At 38.7% G+C, this 15,065-nt stretch overlaps 1 protein-coding gene across 1 annotated transcript; it reads right to left on the bottom strand.

The window, feature by feature from the left end:
- Positions 1-5,630: 5,630 nt before the first annotated feature.
- UFM1 (ubiquitin fold modifier 1) lies at positions 5,631-13,377 on the bottom strand. Its single transcript, XM_050331665.1, has 6 exons — positions 13,215-13,377; positions 13,044-13,100; positions 12,246-12,303; positions 9,610-9,649; positions 9,184-9,216; positions 5,631-6,993 (listed from the first exon to the last, which is right to left on the bottom strand). Coding segments are annotated over exons 1-6 (258 nt in total). The 5' UTR covers positions 13,217-13,377; the 3' UTR covers positions 5,631-6,925.
- Positions 13,378-15,065: the final 1,688 nt, after the last annotated feature.

Here is a 15,065-nt window from a genome sequence, read left to right on the forward strand (position 1 = left end):
GGATTAAGAAAGCAGAACAGGCAGGAGGGTTGTTCAGGAATTCAGAACAAGCCAGCAATGTGGACTACTTTAATTGTGCTACATTAAGTAACAGAAATTGGGGCTGTGGAAAGGTCTCAGGAAAAGAAGGGAAAGTGGCATTTGAAGAGCTGTGATGGAACAATGCTCAACCTAATGACAGACAATCTGAATTGGATTAAAACAAAGGCAAAACAAAATTATAAAAAAGTAGATAAGAAGAGAACTTGAATTAAAAAAAAAATAAATATTTAGCACTCAAACTGGCTCCTCAGGGAAGTGGTCACAGAACCAAGCCTGACAGAGTTCAAGAAGTGTTTGGGCAATGTTCTCAGGCACGTGGTGTGATTCTTGGGTCTGTCCTGTGCAGGAGTTGGACTTGATGATCCTTCCAACTCAGAATATTCTGTGATTCTGTGATAAAAGTGTGAAAATAGCAGCATTACCTAAGTGAAAAAAATCACCTTAGTGAAGAAAGATTAACATCTTTAAATTTATGATGCAAGAAATTAATTGAATTGACAGAGCTGTTTATGAGATTTCAAACTCATTTATTGCCTGAATACCTCTGAAGGAGTTTAACTAAAGGAGAATCTTCAGGGGATTTTTAGCTTAGTGTCAAACAGATTCTTAAGCTCTCGTGTTTATGATCAGCAATACTGTGGGTAGCTAGGAAGCTAATAAAACCCATGATCTGCAGGGAACAGGAAGCATCATCTTCCTCATCTATGCTGATTCATACTTGTTTTCTGTAAAAGCCTTCCTGACTGGAATCATCTTGCCTCTGCTAGCAGTTCACTCAGCCTAAACTTGCTGACAAGGCTTCTCCTATACTCCCTAGAAACAGGCACCTAAAGGCATTGGTCCCATTAGTTGTCCTACACATACACTGGGAAGGGAAGAAGACAAGACAAGACACTCTTCTTGGCATCCAAAAAGCAGCAGGATCAATGCATTTCAGTAGCAAATCTTCCTCATTCTTATAACAATATTTAATTATTTCATACTAAAAGTTCACATGAACTTAAGTAGATGATCATACATATTATTGATACCATAACTACTTATTTGCCACCTCACAGTTCACTGTTCTCTCTTTATTAGACAAAATTGATGTTTCATTCCACCATCACTAGATAATGAAAGTAATTATTTGCCTTCCTTTAGCTTTTACACTGAAGCATGAATTGCAATACAATGCAGAAGATAAGATTTATTATGCAGTAATATCCCTCACTTACACCAAGGAAGCATTACTAAAGTTAATATTTGAGCAATAATAAGCAGGAATATTTATTATGCATTATACGTCATCAAATGTCAAATCTTCAGACAAAAGCTGTCAAGAGTTTCATTAAAATCATTTCCACTAACCAGACAGACCCTGAGTTAAAACATCTTTCCAAACATCTTAATTTTGTGATGAACACTAGAGGCCGTTACAGCTTTTCCTTGCCATTCTCATTTGAGGTCATTATTCAACACAATCATATCACAGCAGCAATTTAATTGACTTCATTTTCCAGGTGATCTCACTGTTCAAACTGAAAATAAAATTTGCATTTAAGGTACAGTATGAAAAGAGAACACATACTTTGACAGCTGCCACTTTCCAGATAAAATGGTGAAGTTACAGGTTTGATTTTAATTTTATTTCAGAGAGTTAAAAAATACCTGATAACTTTAACTTTTTTTAGAGTAAGGGATACTTTATGTATTTGCTATGTTTCCTTAGGGTGCAAGGACTTTCCCAGTGTAAACTACTTAATCATTTAGAGATAAAATAGCCTACACTACTCTGATGCCAAAAGACATGAGGTCTCCAATAGAAGTATAATTGATAAACGATGGTTGTCCTGAATGGTCAGAACTGAAAGTAGCTGAATGTTTCTTGAGAGATGCCTGGAGATGAGTTGCCTCTTCAGTTTGTAACTAGAAGTGCCTGGAATCAGGGCAATAGAATAACTACAGCGCAGTGGTCACCAATGAAAATTTTCAAAGAACAAAATGGAATATCAGGTTTCATCAGTCCCTGTAGTACCCAGCTGCTCTCATTTTAAAGATTCTCTAGATTTTTTTTTTATCCCCCCCTTAACAATTTCCATGGCTGCAAAATTTTCTGAAATTATTAAGTTCCTCTGGCAAGTCAGTAGGACAGAAGAAATTTAAAAGTCACAGGCCAATTCACAAAATTCACGTGGTTAAAACTGCTTTCCTGTCATTTGCAGATGTTTAGATAAATTTTCAGCAATCCCTGACCCTAGAGGCTGAAAATCAATGGAAGATCTCCACCTTAAATTTCCACGGCCACAGGATGACAAATGTAAATGAAACACTGACACTGAATGCTTGCACAAACTTTCACTATTGTGATGGTGGTAAAGATGCCTGGCTACTGGTACTGTTAGCCAGAATTATTTGCGTACTATTCAAGAGCCCCAGCAATGGAACCCTGTCACAAATTAATGGGTTTCTACTGCTAAATCTCTACTGCTAACTGGAAATGTCAATGTAAAAATGAATTTTAAGATGTTCCTTTTTCAAGCAACATGAATCCTCTGACAGAATTTTATTACAGTAGCACTGTTATGTATTCCCTCCGCTGCCCATGCGAAGAGAATGTGGTTTCCAAAGCTACTGCAATAAACATTAGCTGATTAGCTACATCTGACACTGTCTTTTTGTTTTCAAGGTAAACATAAAAAATGTAATTTACAAAATGGCTGATAGCAGCGTGGTTAGTGGAAGGTGTTCCTGCCTATGGCAGGGGAGTTGAAATTAAATGACCTTTAGGGTCCCTTCCAACCCAACCCAACAAGTTTTCATCAGAGAGCAACGAATTTTTTGTCACAGTCAAGTCTTCTGAAGATAAAGATGCTGCACTTCATCTTAGAGACAGAATTCCATAGCGACAAATCCAGAACCTTTTTTAATGGCCAGACTGTTCCAGACTTAGTTCTTGTCAAATCTCATGAGCAGTGAAAGGGACAGATCACTGTGGACAGTGATCTCACTCCCATCAGATGAATACTTTCAAGGTCTGTAAACAGAACCTGATTGTAGGACAAATATCTATTGTTCAAAGCATGATTTTCTCTATTAAAATGATAAAAAGCCCTAAGGTTGTTGGTATAGTTCTTACATACCACCTCTGATATTTCTCAGCAGTGAAAGACACTGATAACTCCCACCGACGGCCTCAGGATTTTCTTCGTAGTAGTAAACAGGAACACCTGCACCTGGTCCTTCTATTAGTGGCTATTTGTATGCATTCCAAACCCTTTAAAATCCGCTTTCCAGGAACACTTAAACACTTCAGAAAGATAAAGGAGACCAAATCTATACTCTGAAAAGATGAAGTAACAGAATCTCTTGTTTTTTCTTCTTTGTTTGTAAACAGAACTAATTTTAACCTGGCAAAGCTTTCTGTAAAGAACTACAAGTCTTCTTCACATTACCACCAAGGGTGCTGAACCTACTGTAAAAGGAAAAAAAATTGCATTCAATTAGTTATGTTACATCAAAAAGCAGTTTTGTTTTCATGCAAAAAGGTTCTTCTAATTTTGAACAAGCCCCTGGGAGCTTTATATCATGTGTCAAGCTGAAACAATGGCAAGTAAGGTACATAACATATAATACTAAAGGGAGGGGGAAGTAAGTGGGAAGGTATTCACAAGGGTTAACATTGGCCCCTGCAGACTAATTCCTCAATGGCTCTCTAGTCAGTAAAGAGATAAAGGCTTTGCCACAGAGAGATTCAGAACAGAAGATTCATTTAGGTCCCTGGAATCTCTCTGGCAGACTCTCACTTCTGTTAACTTCAGGAGCAGCCTGCAGAGCTTAGCATAAAAAAGATCACTCTTGCCTTTGTGAATACTCCCCGGTATTTGCCTTCCATCTCACTACTAATATGTGCCATTGACTATACTGTATTTAACTTTCAACACTGTATTGCACAGGCTGAATTTTACCCAGCTGGAGCTTTGAACTCCTGCTAGAATCACTGAAACAGTATTCACAGCTGGGATGACTACAGGATTTAGTCTTTTCCACTGCCCCATTAAAATGCTCTGTTTGAAGGCCACCTGCACACTGCAATACAAAGGACTGCTGTGCCGCAGCACTCTCAGAACCCAAATTGTGCAGTCCCAGTTGGCACAGCTCCTTCTCTGCTCTCACTGCTCCTTGTATCACTGGAGCAGCAGCAGGAGCTGGGTTTTCACCACCAAACTAAACATGAAGAATAAAAATCCTCAGCTTTTGCGACCTGCTGTCAACAATTTTTAGGATCATTATTAAGTAGCAACAAGAAAGGAAAATGGCCTTTTCATCTCAAACACAGAATAAAGTTGGATTTTGTGACAAGAACACAAGGAAGAAAGCCATATCACTAATAGAACTATTATCAGGGCCATTTCCTAACTTCTGCAGTGCTTGATCATATTTGATCAGATCATTGTGCTTCCCTCCCTGAAAAATTTCCATGATATCTTCAAATTCTATCAAAATAAAACTTCTAAGATAATATAAACCAAAAGAACAATTACAATTCTTCGAAACTTTTGGTGGGACTTTCCACATTTATCCCTCTGCCAAAATTTTTCTTCACAGAATATCTTTAACATAAACCAGTCATCCTTTTACAAATGTTGAACACAGAAAAAAATACCCCGCAAGCTGACTTCAGCAAAGGCGTGACGAAGTGAATCACAAACAGTGCAAGTCCTGCTTTTAACACCAGTCAAGTTATAACCAGAGCCAGACAATACAAGCTCCAGGTAGAGCTGATTTCCAAAGTTTGCCATAAAGTATGGCTAGACAACCAAGTCTGAAAGTACAGCACTTTACACAATCTTCTAACAACTCCCAAGCCCTACAAAGTCTGGTTAACTTAAAGTTTCCTATACAACCATGTCAAACACGATTTAACAAAATGAACTTGCATAGGTCAAATCAACTTGCAAATATCTGCTATATATGTTTTAGCACTTGAATCAAGTCTCTTTACCAAACAGAGAAGCCACATTCAGAGTTAGGAAACCATATTGTGACAAAGGTGTCACAATAGAACAGAGTACTAAAAAGATCAGTTATTTTTCCAAATGAACAAATCCTTAGCATGTTACATAAGCAGACTTGCAATGCAGTATGTCAAATACTTTATGCTGTGTTATGAGCTAAGTAACAGTGTTAAGAAATGTTAGCCAGCAATTGAAATCATTTTCATATAACCCTAAATTACATAAATATTGTAACATCTTATGTTCAAAATGCATTTAACCAGGATGACCTTTCAAAAACTATACTGCACCTTCAGACACGAAAAAAAAAGATTCCTGTTTGTTACATTCCAGTATCAGGTGTTTTTCAGGCATTCAGTTGAGATATCTGCAGCCAAAAATTACAAGTAATTAATTTGGCTCATCCTAATTATATTGTGGAGTTAGATTAGCATAAACTATGTATTCTGCCCCTCAGGGGTGGCATTCTGTAGAAATCTGCATAATAGTCTTTTGGCTTGAAATGAATCTCACAGCATGTTGATCAGAAGGTTAAAGGGAAGACTTTTTAATTACTGTCAAAATCTAATTAAGAATATGAGAGAAGCAATGTTTGCACTTGTTTCATATAATTGTTTATTAAAATAAATTTTACAATTTCTCTTGATTTGGAATATGTTTATAGTCAAATATTGATTTCTGATGAGTTTTTCTCTATATACTCAGTATACACCCACTCAGAAGGGCATTTTGTACTTTGTTTTTTTTGACACATTGTCTGAACATCTTTCTAGAGCACAATTATTGCACAAGACAGTTGTATTTGTGACAGTTCTCATTTAACCAAGCACTACATTGCCCATTGCAATTTCTGTTCCACTCAGTAGGAGAGAAAAATGCAATATGGTAAGATTTGCCAAATACATTAAAACACAGGGTAGATAACCAGTTCAAGAAAAGCAACAATTTCTCAAAATACATGACTGATAGTTTACACCTGACAATTTATAACCTGAACACAAACATTTCAGTAAATTCTACGCTGTTTCCCATGTAACAGGCAGTAACAAAAACAAGACTTCTGGAAAGAATCAGTATTAGTTTACTGAAAAAGGAATGTGATGACATATTTGACCAGTACCTACAAATTAACAAATTACACTGCAATCCTTTTCAGCTGATGGCACTTTATGTGAGGAAACTAGGTCTCATAAATTCTTTGAAACTGTGTTTCATTTTACTTCACAGTACATCAAATGACATAAAATATTTTAAGACACGGAAACCTCTGTTTTCTCCTTTGTCTAATACACTTTCAGCAATTAAATCTTGAAATTACTTTGGAACATTTGGCAGTTATTTACTTATTTGAGTGATACACTCCTGAAATTTCCCTTCTACTTGAGCTTAATACTTGAACCAGGTGAAAGCTGTTCCTCTAAACATGGAAGTAAATTTAGAAAAAAAGTACAGGGAAAAAAAACCCTCTTAGCACTCAGTAGGAATAATTTCTTTGTAGCAAAATCATAACACCATTTCCCCTTTCACAGAGTAGGCTCAACAATACCCAGTATTTTAAATATCAATTGATGGTGGCTATGTGTTTACCCTCGTGGTGTCAGTAACACCTACAGAGGAGTCCATCTTTCTTACAGCAACAAAATATGAAATCAGCCCATTATTTTACTAGTCAGGGAAGAATCAGCACATAAGTTAATGTATTTTAACAAGAAAATGAAACTTTATCTCTGTTTCAAAAAACCCCAAACCAAAACAAAACCAAATCCTGGGAAGTAATTTTTGCTAGCTTTAAAAAAGTCCAATTCATTAGGTGCATTTTGGAGTTTCAAAATAAATAGACCTCTGCTGCAAGGAAATGTCACTTATTCCACAGCTTTCAGGAGATGTTATGAACTCCCAACTCGATCCCTGGGAATAAGCCGGAGATCTGACCCATGCTTTAGAAATACGTTTCCTAAACAAACACAGAAAACAGAACGTGTTAACTAACCTAGAAAATAAGTTACCTCAAAAAACATACAGATTTAAAGGATAACAATAGCAGGTCAGTGTTTAACATCTTTGTAGTAATTCCTCTAACATAGCAGAAATAAATTTCTCATATTTCCATAGAATTTTGTCTTGTCTTTCTTACTCCAAAGGACTTTCTACTTTTAAATAAACATGCCAGACCTTGCAAGGTGCAGCCTTTCAAACTTTGCACATCCACACCTGAATGTCTGATTTCACTTATATGCCATAAGAATTTCAAGACCAGAAAATGAAGTTGTACTTCTCCATGATTATTTTTTTATCTTGAAGTCAGTCATGCATTCATTCATTTTTAATTCTCTCCTTGGTTCAGTACTTAATGGCTTCTAACTTCAGAACTTCAACTGTACTTTGCTTTTAGGAAGGCTCTCCAAATATCCAAACATTAGTCAGTCTCTATTTGCCACTAAAACTCCTTGAACTTCATATTCATTATGGCATTTTCTTAATCATGCTAGTCTTATCAGGAAGACATAATATGAAAATTAGAAGTGTTTAATACTTAGATGCCTAGACTATTTCCTGTGTGTATTCAGGACTCTTAACTCAGGTTGCTGTTTTCTTCTATTAAATGCAACACTTGAAAATTAAATCACACTGCTAAAAGTGATGCATTATTTAATTACTATATGGAACATTTATTTTTTTTTACTTCATACTGCTACTGCAAAAAATAGAGTATATGTGATTCTACAATATCAGATTTTAACAATATCTACCTATTCTTATTTAATTTTGCATTAACTTGTCATAACAGAATAACTGTATTTCTCTCCCAAGCACCCCACTCCAGAGATGTAGAGTGCTCTTGTAAATAAGACTAAGATATTTGACATCTGTTCAAGTTGTTTGTATATTAAAACAAAGCTACCCTTTTTCAACCTCAGGAGGATAACCATTCTTTATATTCAACATAATGAGTATTTGAAAATCATTTCAGAAGAATGTGTTATGAGAAAACGTTCTGGTTTTAGAGATCTGCTAAGACCATTTCTATAAATGCCAAGACCAAGATCTATAAAACCCACTGAACACAAACCTGTCACACCAGCAAACCAGAAAACTGCTTACTAATCTTAATATTGTAGATGAAAAGCATCTGTATTACATGGGCCATCATAAAGCTCTCAGCACTTTAGAACAGGCCACAGCTGCATCTTCTGAAGGCAGTTCACCCCGCCTCTCAGTTTGTTCTCATCATTAATATCACGGTGATTTTATTAAAGTTATGGCATACTATTCCCTAAACTATCAAGGATTTAAAATTGAAATCAATACAGGAATTAAGTGCTAAGCCCAGCCTTTTCAGCTTTCATTTCCTCTGCTCCATGAAATCACGCAGGGAGAAGGAAGGTCATACTTGAGCACATGGGGAAGATGGGGAGATAGTGGAACAGTACAAAACTTCCGAAATCCCCAAGGACTAATATGATTTTATTCCTGCATATCTTATTTTGGGAAGTTTTTGAAGACTAAAATAACTGTTTAATCTACAGGAACTTTAAAGTATGAAAAAAATAACAGAAGGGAAAAATGATATCTATATTTTATTTATAAATATATTTTATTCTGAGATACCAATTAATAAGGTTGAATGTAAGATTATATCTAAATGATATATGTTTACTTGTAAACTGGTAGGAATTGGGTCTTGGATTTAGTGTAGGTTGTTTTCTGGTTGGTTTGTTTGGGGATCTATCTTGCCTTGATTTTGTTGCGTTTTTTTCCCTGTCAAAGACATCACACAGCATTGTCAGGGCAATGGCACTGTCTATGTTAAAAAAAAATAATCCATGTGCCTAATTTTAGATTTGCAAATTAAGACTGTGATGACAACATTTTGCTTCTAGATGTTTTAGATTTATCTGCTCTTTGGGTATGAGACACTGTCTTATACTACTACTGAATAATTCCTCAGCAATTTCAGATATTAGGAGAGGTAAAGCAAATCAACTGGAGATGTGAATTAAATATGTACAGCTGCAAGCACTATGAACTACTGTATAGATACCTTCATGCAGGAGTCCAGTAGTCCTAAACACATTTACTTTGCAGGATTAAGCTACAACTACTTTGAACTACATAATACTGGGATTCATGTACAGTAAATTACCTGCTGTCTGCGCAGGGTTTATTCCTATACCATCTGGAAAAAAAGAATAAAAGAGGGGAAGATGAAACAGAAATAAATATTACAATTCACTACATTAAGCTTGTAGCTCAAAAAATATACCAACAAGATATAAGTATTACATTAGGTCTTCATGCAGCTATTTCCTACAATCAAGAATAGTCTTTTCACAGGAGCTAACAAAAAATCTTCAGTACAGAAAAATCTAAGCTATATATTTGTACAAAACTGAATTAGTGGTATCTTCATCCCATGCATAAGAAATTTAAATAATACTACAACGCTATTAAATTCAGTTTGCAGTCTGTAGAGGTTGTGAAATACAAGACACTATTGCTTTTATCAATACCTCTTCACTGAAATTTCAATACAAATACTATTAAAAAAATATATAAACCATATTCTTACCATTTGTTATAATGGCACTTGTTGCTGCAGGAACTTTGAACTAAAGAAAATAAGAGTAGGACAAAATAGCATAAGAGACATAGCTAAGGCAGAAAATATATAGGGAATATTAAATTATAATTTTAGCTGGTTCAGGTACAAAAAAAAGAGAAAAGAGTTACTTAAGATTTATAGATATAGTTGAATTCATTTAATGGAAGTGGATGACTATTTTAGTAATAATTTCACAAATGTAATGGAGGTTTTTTTAAGTAAGTATTGTGCAAATGTACCCCTGAGACATGTACCAAGTAGCCTTAACAAAGGAAGGAAAAAACCCCAATAGAGACCACACATCGTAAAGGAGAACACTTGTCACAATAAACTGTAATCATTCTGTAAAGAACTATACATAAATAAAGACTTAAGATAACATTTATAATATTCTACATTTCAATTTATGGTTTTCATATATAGTCTGTAGGACAAACAAAATAAAAACTAAGGAAAAAGTTCACTTTGCATTATCCAATTTCTCACTACCAAATGTATATTGTGGGAATGGCTAGACTGCTACAAATGACCGTGGGTCCCCATTTTTCTTTCACTTTTAGCTCTGCTAATCCTGAATGGTGTACAACGAACTTCATGTAACTGCATGTTATATGATGTGCTAGAGATGACAGAAAAAACCCTGTCCTGTGATTCAGTTATTTCCAAGAAACAAAAAGGGAAGAAACACATTTTGTACAATGAAAGTAATTCAGATATTTTTACTTGGAAAAACTAACCTTTGACCAAGCACCGTGACTGACACTTGATATATAAGATGATTCCTCTACATCACAGCTACAGTTCTACTGTTCCAGGGATATTCTGGTTTTGATTTGGTCAAACTTTAAGACTCTGAAAGATTTCTCAGTTGAAACTTATAAGGCTAAATAGCCAGAATGTAAATCTTCTCTGCCCTAAGAGCTTTAGTCACTAAGAGGATAATACACTTTGCCTGGAGATCAACAGTTTTGCCCACATTTTGATCTTTTCCATGTATGTCCCATACATGGTACTGTGAAACTGGTACCTGAGTCACAATGAACTGCTAAGATAATGTTAAGCTATACAATTAAAGGAACAAAAAACCCCCATTCATATAACACAAAAATGATCTAGTTTTTTACAATGCAAATTCACAAAGGAACTTCATTCTTGGGGCAGAGTCTTTTTTATTCTCTGTTTAAAAAGCACTCCATTCTGCCTGGCCTCATAGAGATGCAAAAAGCTTCAGCGCTGATCCAGAGTGGCCTGAGGTCAAACAGCGAAATTCCCATGGATACTCAAAATGCATCAATTAAATAATGGTTTGCTAAATGTGAATATTTAAGTAAATAATTCTTCTCTAAATCCATTTCTCAGATGACCCTATGACCACCTAACATTGTGGTTCCACGAGTAAGTAATGTTATCAGGTTCCATGGCATCTTTCCCACCAAAAGTGGACCCTCCCTCTTAGTATGTCTGACTACTCAGTCTCCAACTTCCAATTGTTCCAGGTCCCTCATACTCATTTATTAGATGTTTCAGTCTAGGTCTCTGGGTATGGGTTGTGTGGTCACAGTTGTATTAGTTCAGAATAAAAATAACTGGGGAAAGAAAGCATAGTAAAAAACAAATTAAATGATCAAATATCTCTAACAGCATGTAATATTCTGTATAATGTTCTCTTCAAGTAAATTCACAACAAAAACAATCCACAAGCTCCCCCCACAAGCTGTCACATAGCGGTGTAACAGTAACAGTGTAAGGAGACTCATGACATGGAGTCCATTATCCCTCCTAACTATTTTATTACAATTCTAGTGCCTCAACAGATGAAGTTTTCAATAACCCAAGATTTCCCAAGTTTTCTTAAAAAGACAGGGGGGGATTTCCAAGAACAGACTCTCAGTTGATCTTTTGTTGATTAGATGAAGAGAGCCCATCATATTTTTGAGCACCCGATTTTACTGTTTACACCCAGTGAATGTCCCTTAATCTTCCAATGCTGAATCTGAAACAACACGATACATCTCTTCAAATGTTACATGGGCAATTTAGACACCTAATGGTTTAGGATTCCATGTGAAAGATCTAACATCCAGAAGCCAAAGAACATGTTATACACACCTTATTCCCTAACGTCAGTGTTTTGAATCTAGCCCATATCTAATCTCAATATTTTCTATAATCAAGCACTGTATGTCATCCAAAGTCAGAGATTACTGGAACTGAATGTGAAAAGAGTGTAAGAATTTCCTGAATAATTCCAAAGAATTTCCTGGATATTCTACATAAGCAATTTTTAGTACTAAGTATTCAATCGCAGTATCCTTTAGTTCTCTTCATTGTCACGAATTTTTACATCACTGATAGAAAACGTTTTAATTTAATTGCAAAGAAGAACAGGAAGTGTGTCAATGCCTGCTGCTGATGCGTAAATTGTGCAAGAATCACTAAGTTTAGGATTCTGAAAGTTTTGGCAGGCCCCCAAGAGGCCAGCAAAGCCACAACCAACTGCAGTGTTTTTCGTGCTGAATTAACCATTGTTTTTTACCATTCAAAAGGCTTGCTTCAAGAACGTTCAAAATGTTAAAAAAACAACACCGTCGCTCTCTACTTACTTCTTCTGCAGCGAACTTCAGGACAGCTGTGAAAGGTGTGCTTTCAGGCACACTTAACCTGAAATTGCAATGCAAGTAAATACATGACTGCCAAGACAAACTGCAAGGCAGCTTTATCTGCTATTGAACTGCTAATTGCAAACTTCGCTTTCACCAGAGGCAGTACTCCTGCCAAAGCTGTGCAAGCACTACTTAAGTGGAGAAGAGGGCCATGGTGGGTATGAAACGCTTCAAGAGAAGCATTTTTAGCAGAAAGTGGGGAAATGTCTGACTTTCAGCAGCTGTGGGAGCTCTCGGGAAGGGCAGGATTACGCTTCGTAGCAAAGTCCTCTCCAGGACGAGAGGACATGGCCTCAAGCTCTGCCAGGGGAGGTTCAGGTTGGACACCGAGAGGAATTTCTTCAGGGAAAGCGCTATCAGGCACTGGAATGGGCTGCCCAGGGAGGCGGTAGAGTCACCCTCCCTGGAGGAGTTTAAGGAAACTTTGGCCATCTTAGTGCCATGGCCTGGTTGGCATGGTGGTGATCGGTCATAGGCTGGACACCGATGACCTCAGAGGTCTTTTCCAACCTCTGTGATTCTGTGACTCTGTGAAAGACGCGCAGGGCACCGGGGCAAAGCGGGAACAGCCCCGAGAGGCGAGTTAACCACGGACAGCGCCCATCGTTCCTCACAGAGGAACACAAACGCCGTTCCCGCCGGCGGAATGCCCTGCCGGGATGGCCATTAGAAGCCGCCCCCCCCGGTGTTTTCACCTCCCCCTCGCCCGCAGCGGCCCCGGCCCGGTCCAGCACTCACACTTTGTAGGGCAGCCGGGGGTCCGAGGTGAGCGTCACTTTAAAGGTGACCTTCGACCTGTGGAGACAGCAGGGTGTTTAGGGGTGTGTGAGGGGTGTGTGAGGGGGATGTGAGGGGCGCGGGCCCCCCGCGGACTCCCCCCGTCCCTCCCTCCCTCCCTGCCTCACTCACATGGCGCTCCGGGCACCGCCGCCGCTCCGCCGACACGTCAGCGCCGCGCAGGGGCCTGCGCTCGGCCTGGGCCGCCCGCAGCGCGCCTGGCTACGAAAGAAAGGCAAATATGCTCCGCCGACCCGGCTACGGCGCAGGGGGAGGAGGCGTTCCGCCTCGGCATCTCGCTGCAATCGGGAGAGGAGGAGGCTGAGGGGTGGGCGAGGAGCGCCGGTGAGCGGCGGGGAGGATTTCTAATGAGGCATTGACCGGGCCTGCTCTGCGGCCGAGGTAGGACCCAGGCGCCGGTTCCTGGGCGTGTCGGTGGGAGTGGGCCGGGACCGCCCGGGGCTGAGGGGCGGGGAGAGGGGGGCACGGGGCGGGGCGGGAGGGAGGGAGACGGGAGATTGCGGGCCTGGAGGCGGTGACCGCACGTGTCTGTGTATAATGGGGGTGGGGGGAGTGGTTCCCCGTCGGGTTTGGTTACCTGGTGGGCACATTTGGGGCGTTATGTCCAGATCTGGGCTCCTCAGTGCACAGGAGACAGGGAGGTTTTGGAGGGGGTTCCGCGGAGGACAAAAGAAATAATGAGAGGTCTGGAGCACCTGGATGTGTTCCTGTGTCACCTGCTCTAGGTGACCCTGTCTTGGGAGGGAGGTTAGACTGGATGATCTCCAGGGATCCCTTCCAACCATGAGGATTCTCTGTCGCTTTCAAACCAAAAGTGTTCTGCGAGTGCTAGTTGAAGTTATGCAAGGGAAGATAGATGCAAACACCAGTTCTCACCCCCTTAATGTTTAACACCGTTCACATCTTCCTTGCAACAAGGGAGCTAGAATTGGAATGATGGATAGATACTCTTACGGCAGAAAAACAGCCCGTTCCGGTTTTTTTTTTTTGTCTCTGACTTTTGACAAGCCAGTTTCTCTTAAACTCTAATAAGGTGTCATGGAACTGCAAACTGCTTTTTGTCTTTAAAGCTTGTTCATCCCTTAATACAGATGATGACTGGGTTTCCAGCTATGGGTATGTCAGTATTACCACTGTGGAAAGTACTTTGCCAGACTGCTTTCATATCTTCTACAGTCTCTCCTGTCTGCAGGAAGGACAGCTTTCACTGCAGACTGAGGTGCTTATTATCACATACTGCTTGCCAGACTTGTCACGGCAAAGCATTTTGAGTGTTTGCCTTGTAACATTTTACCTGAGGACTGCTTTAGTACCCAGGCTTGAAATCCAGCTTCTCACCCTTGTGCTGTTCTTATCTGAACATAGGCAAAACTGAAAAAATATCAAAAAAGAACAGGGAGAAGAAATTCACTGGCAGCTTGTACAATGGCATTAATATTTTCCTGTATCTCCTGCATTTATGTTGCTGTGTCTGCCTTTCATAACTGTGTCGAATTGGTGGCTCATGCACATTTTGTAATCCGTTAGTGATCTCACAGCTTTTTCGTCCCCCAGCTTCTAAGAGATCACACCCGTAATTAGGATTAATTAATAGGTGTCTCTTAGCATTTAACCTTGCATTTTGTGTAGCTAAGTGCCATCCCATACTTGTTCTCTCCCTTTTCAAAATCAGTTGGTTTTGTATGTGGGTACAATGTTTATGTCTTTGATTTATATAGCTCTGTTATCTTCACCTTTCATTAATGCATTGCTGTGTTCTGTTCTAAGGTCGTGAATGCAGATGTGAAATAAAACACTAATCCTTTTAGAACCTGATTTCTTACTTTTCACTCTAAGAGCTTCCCCTCTGAGGAAATAAGCAGACACAAATCTTCATGTTGTTGAAGCTGGACTGTATTTATTACCCAGATTTACTTTTTAAAATCTAGATTAAACATATGTGTACTATAATGGTGAGAATAG

The sequence above is a fragment of the Myiozetetes cayanensis genome, unplaced genomic scaffold, assembly GCF_022539395.1.
Source record: "Myiozetetes cayanensis isolate MyiCay16 unplaced genomic scaffold, myiCay2020 scf5-8, whole genome shotgun sequence".
NCBI lineage: Eukaryota > Metazoa > Chordata > Aves > Passeriformes > Tyrannidae > Myiozetetes > Myiozetetes cayanensis.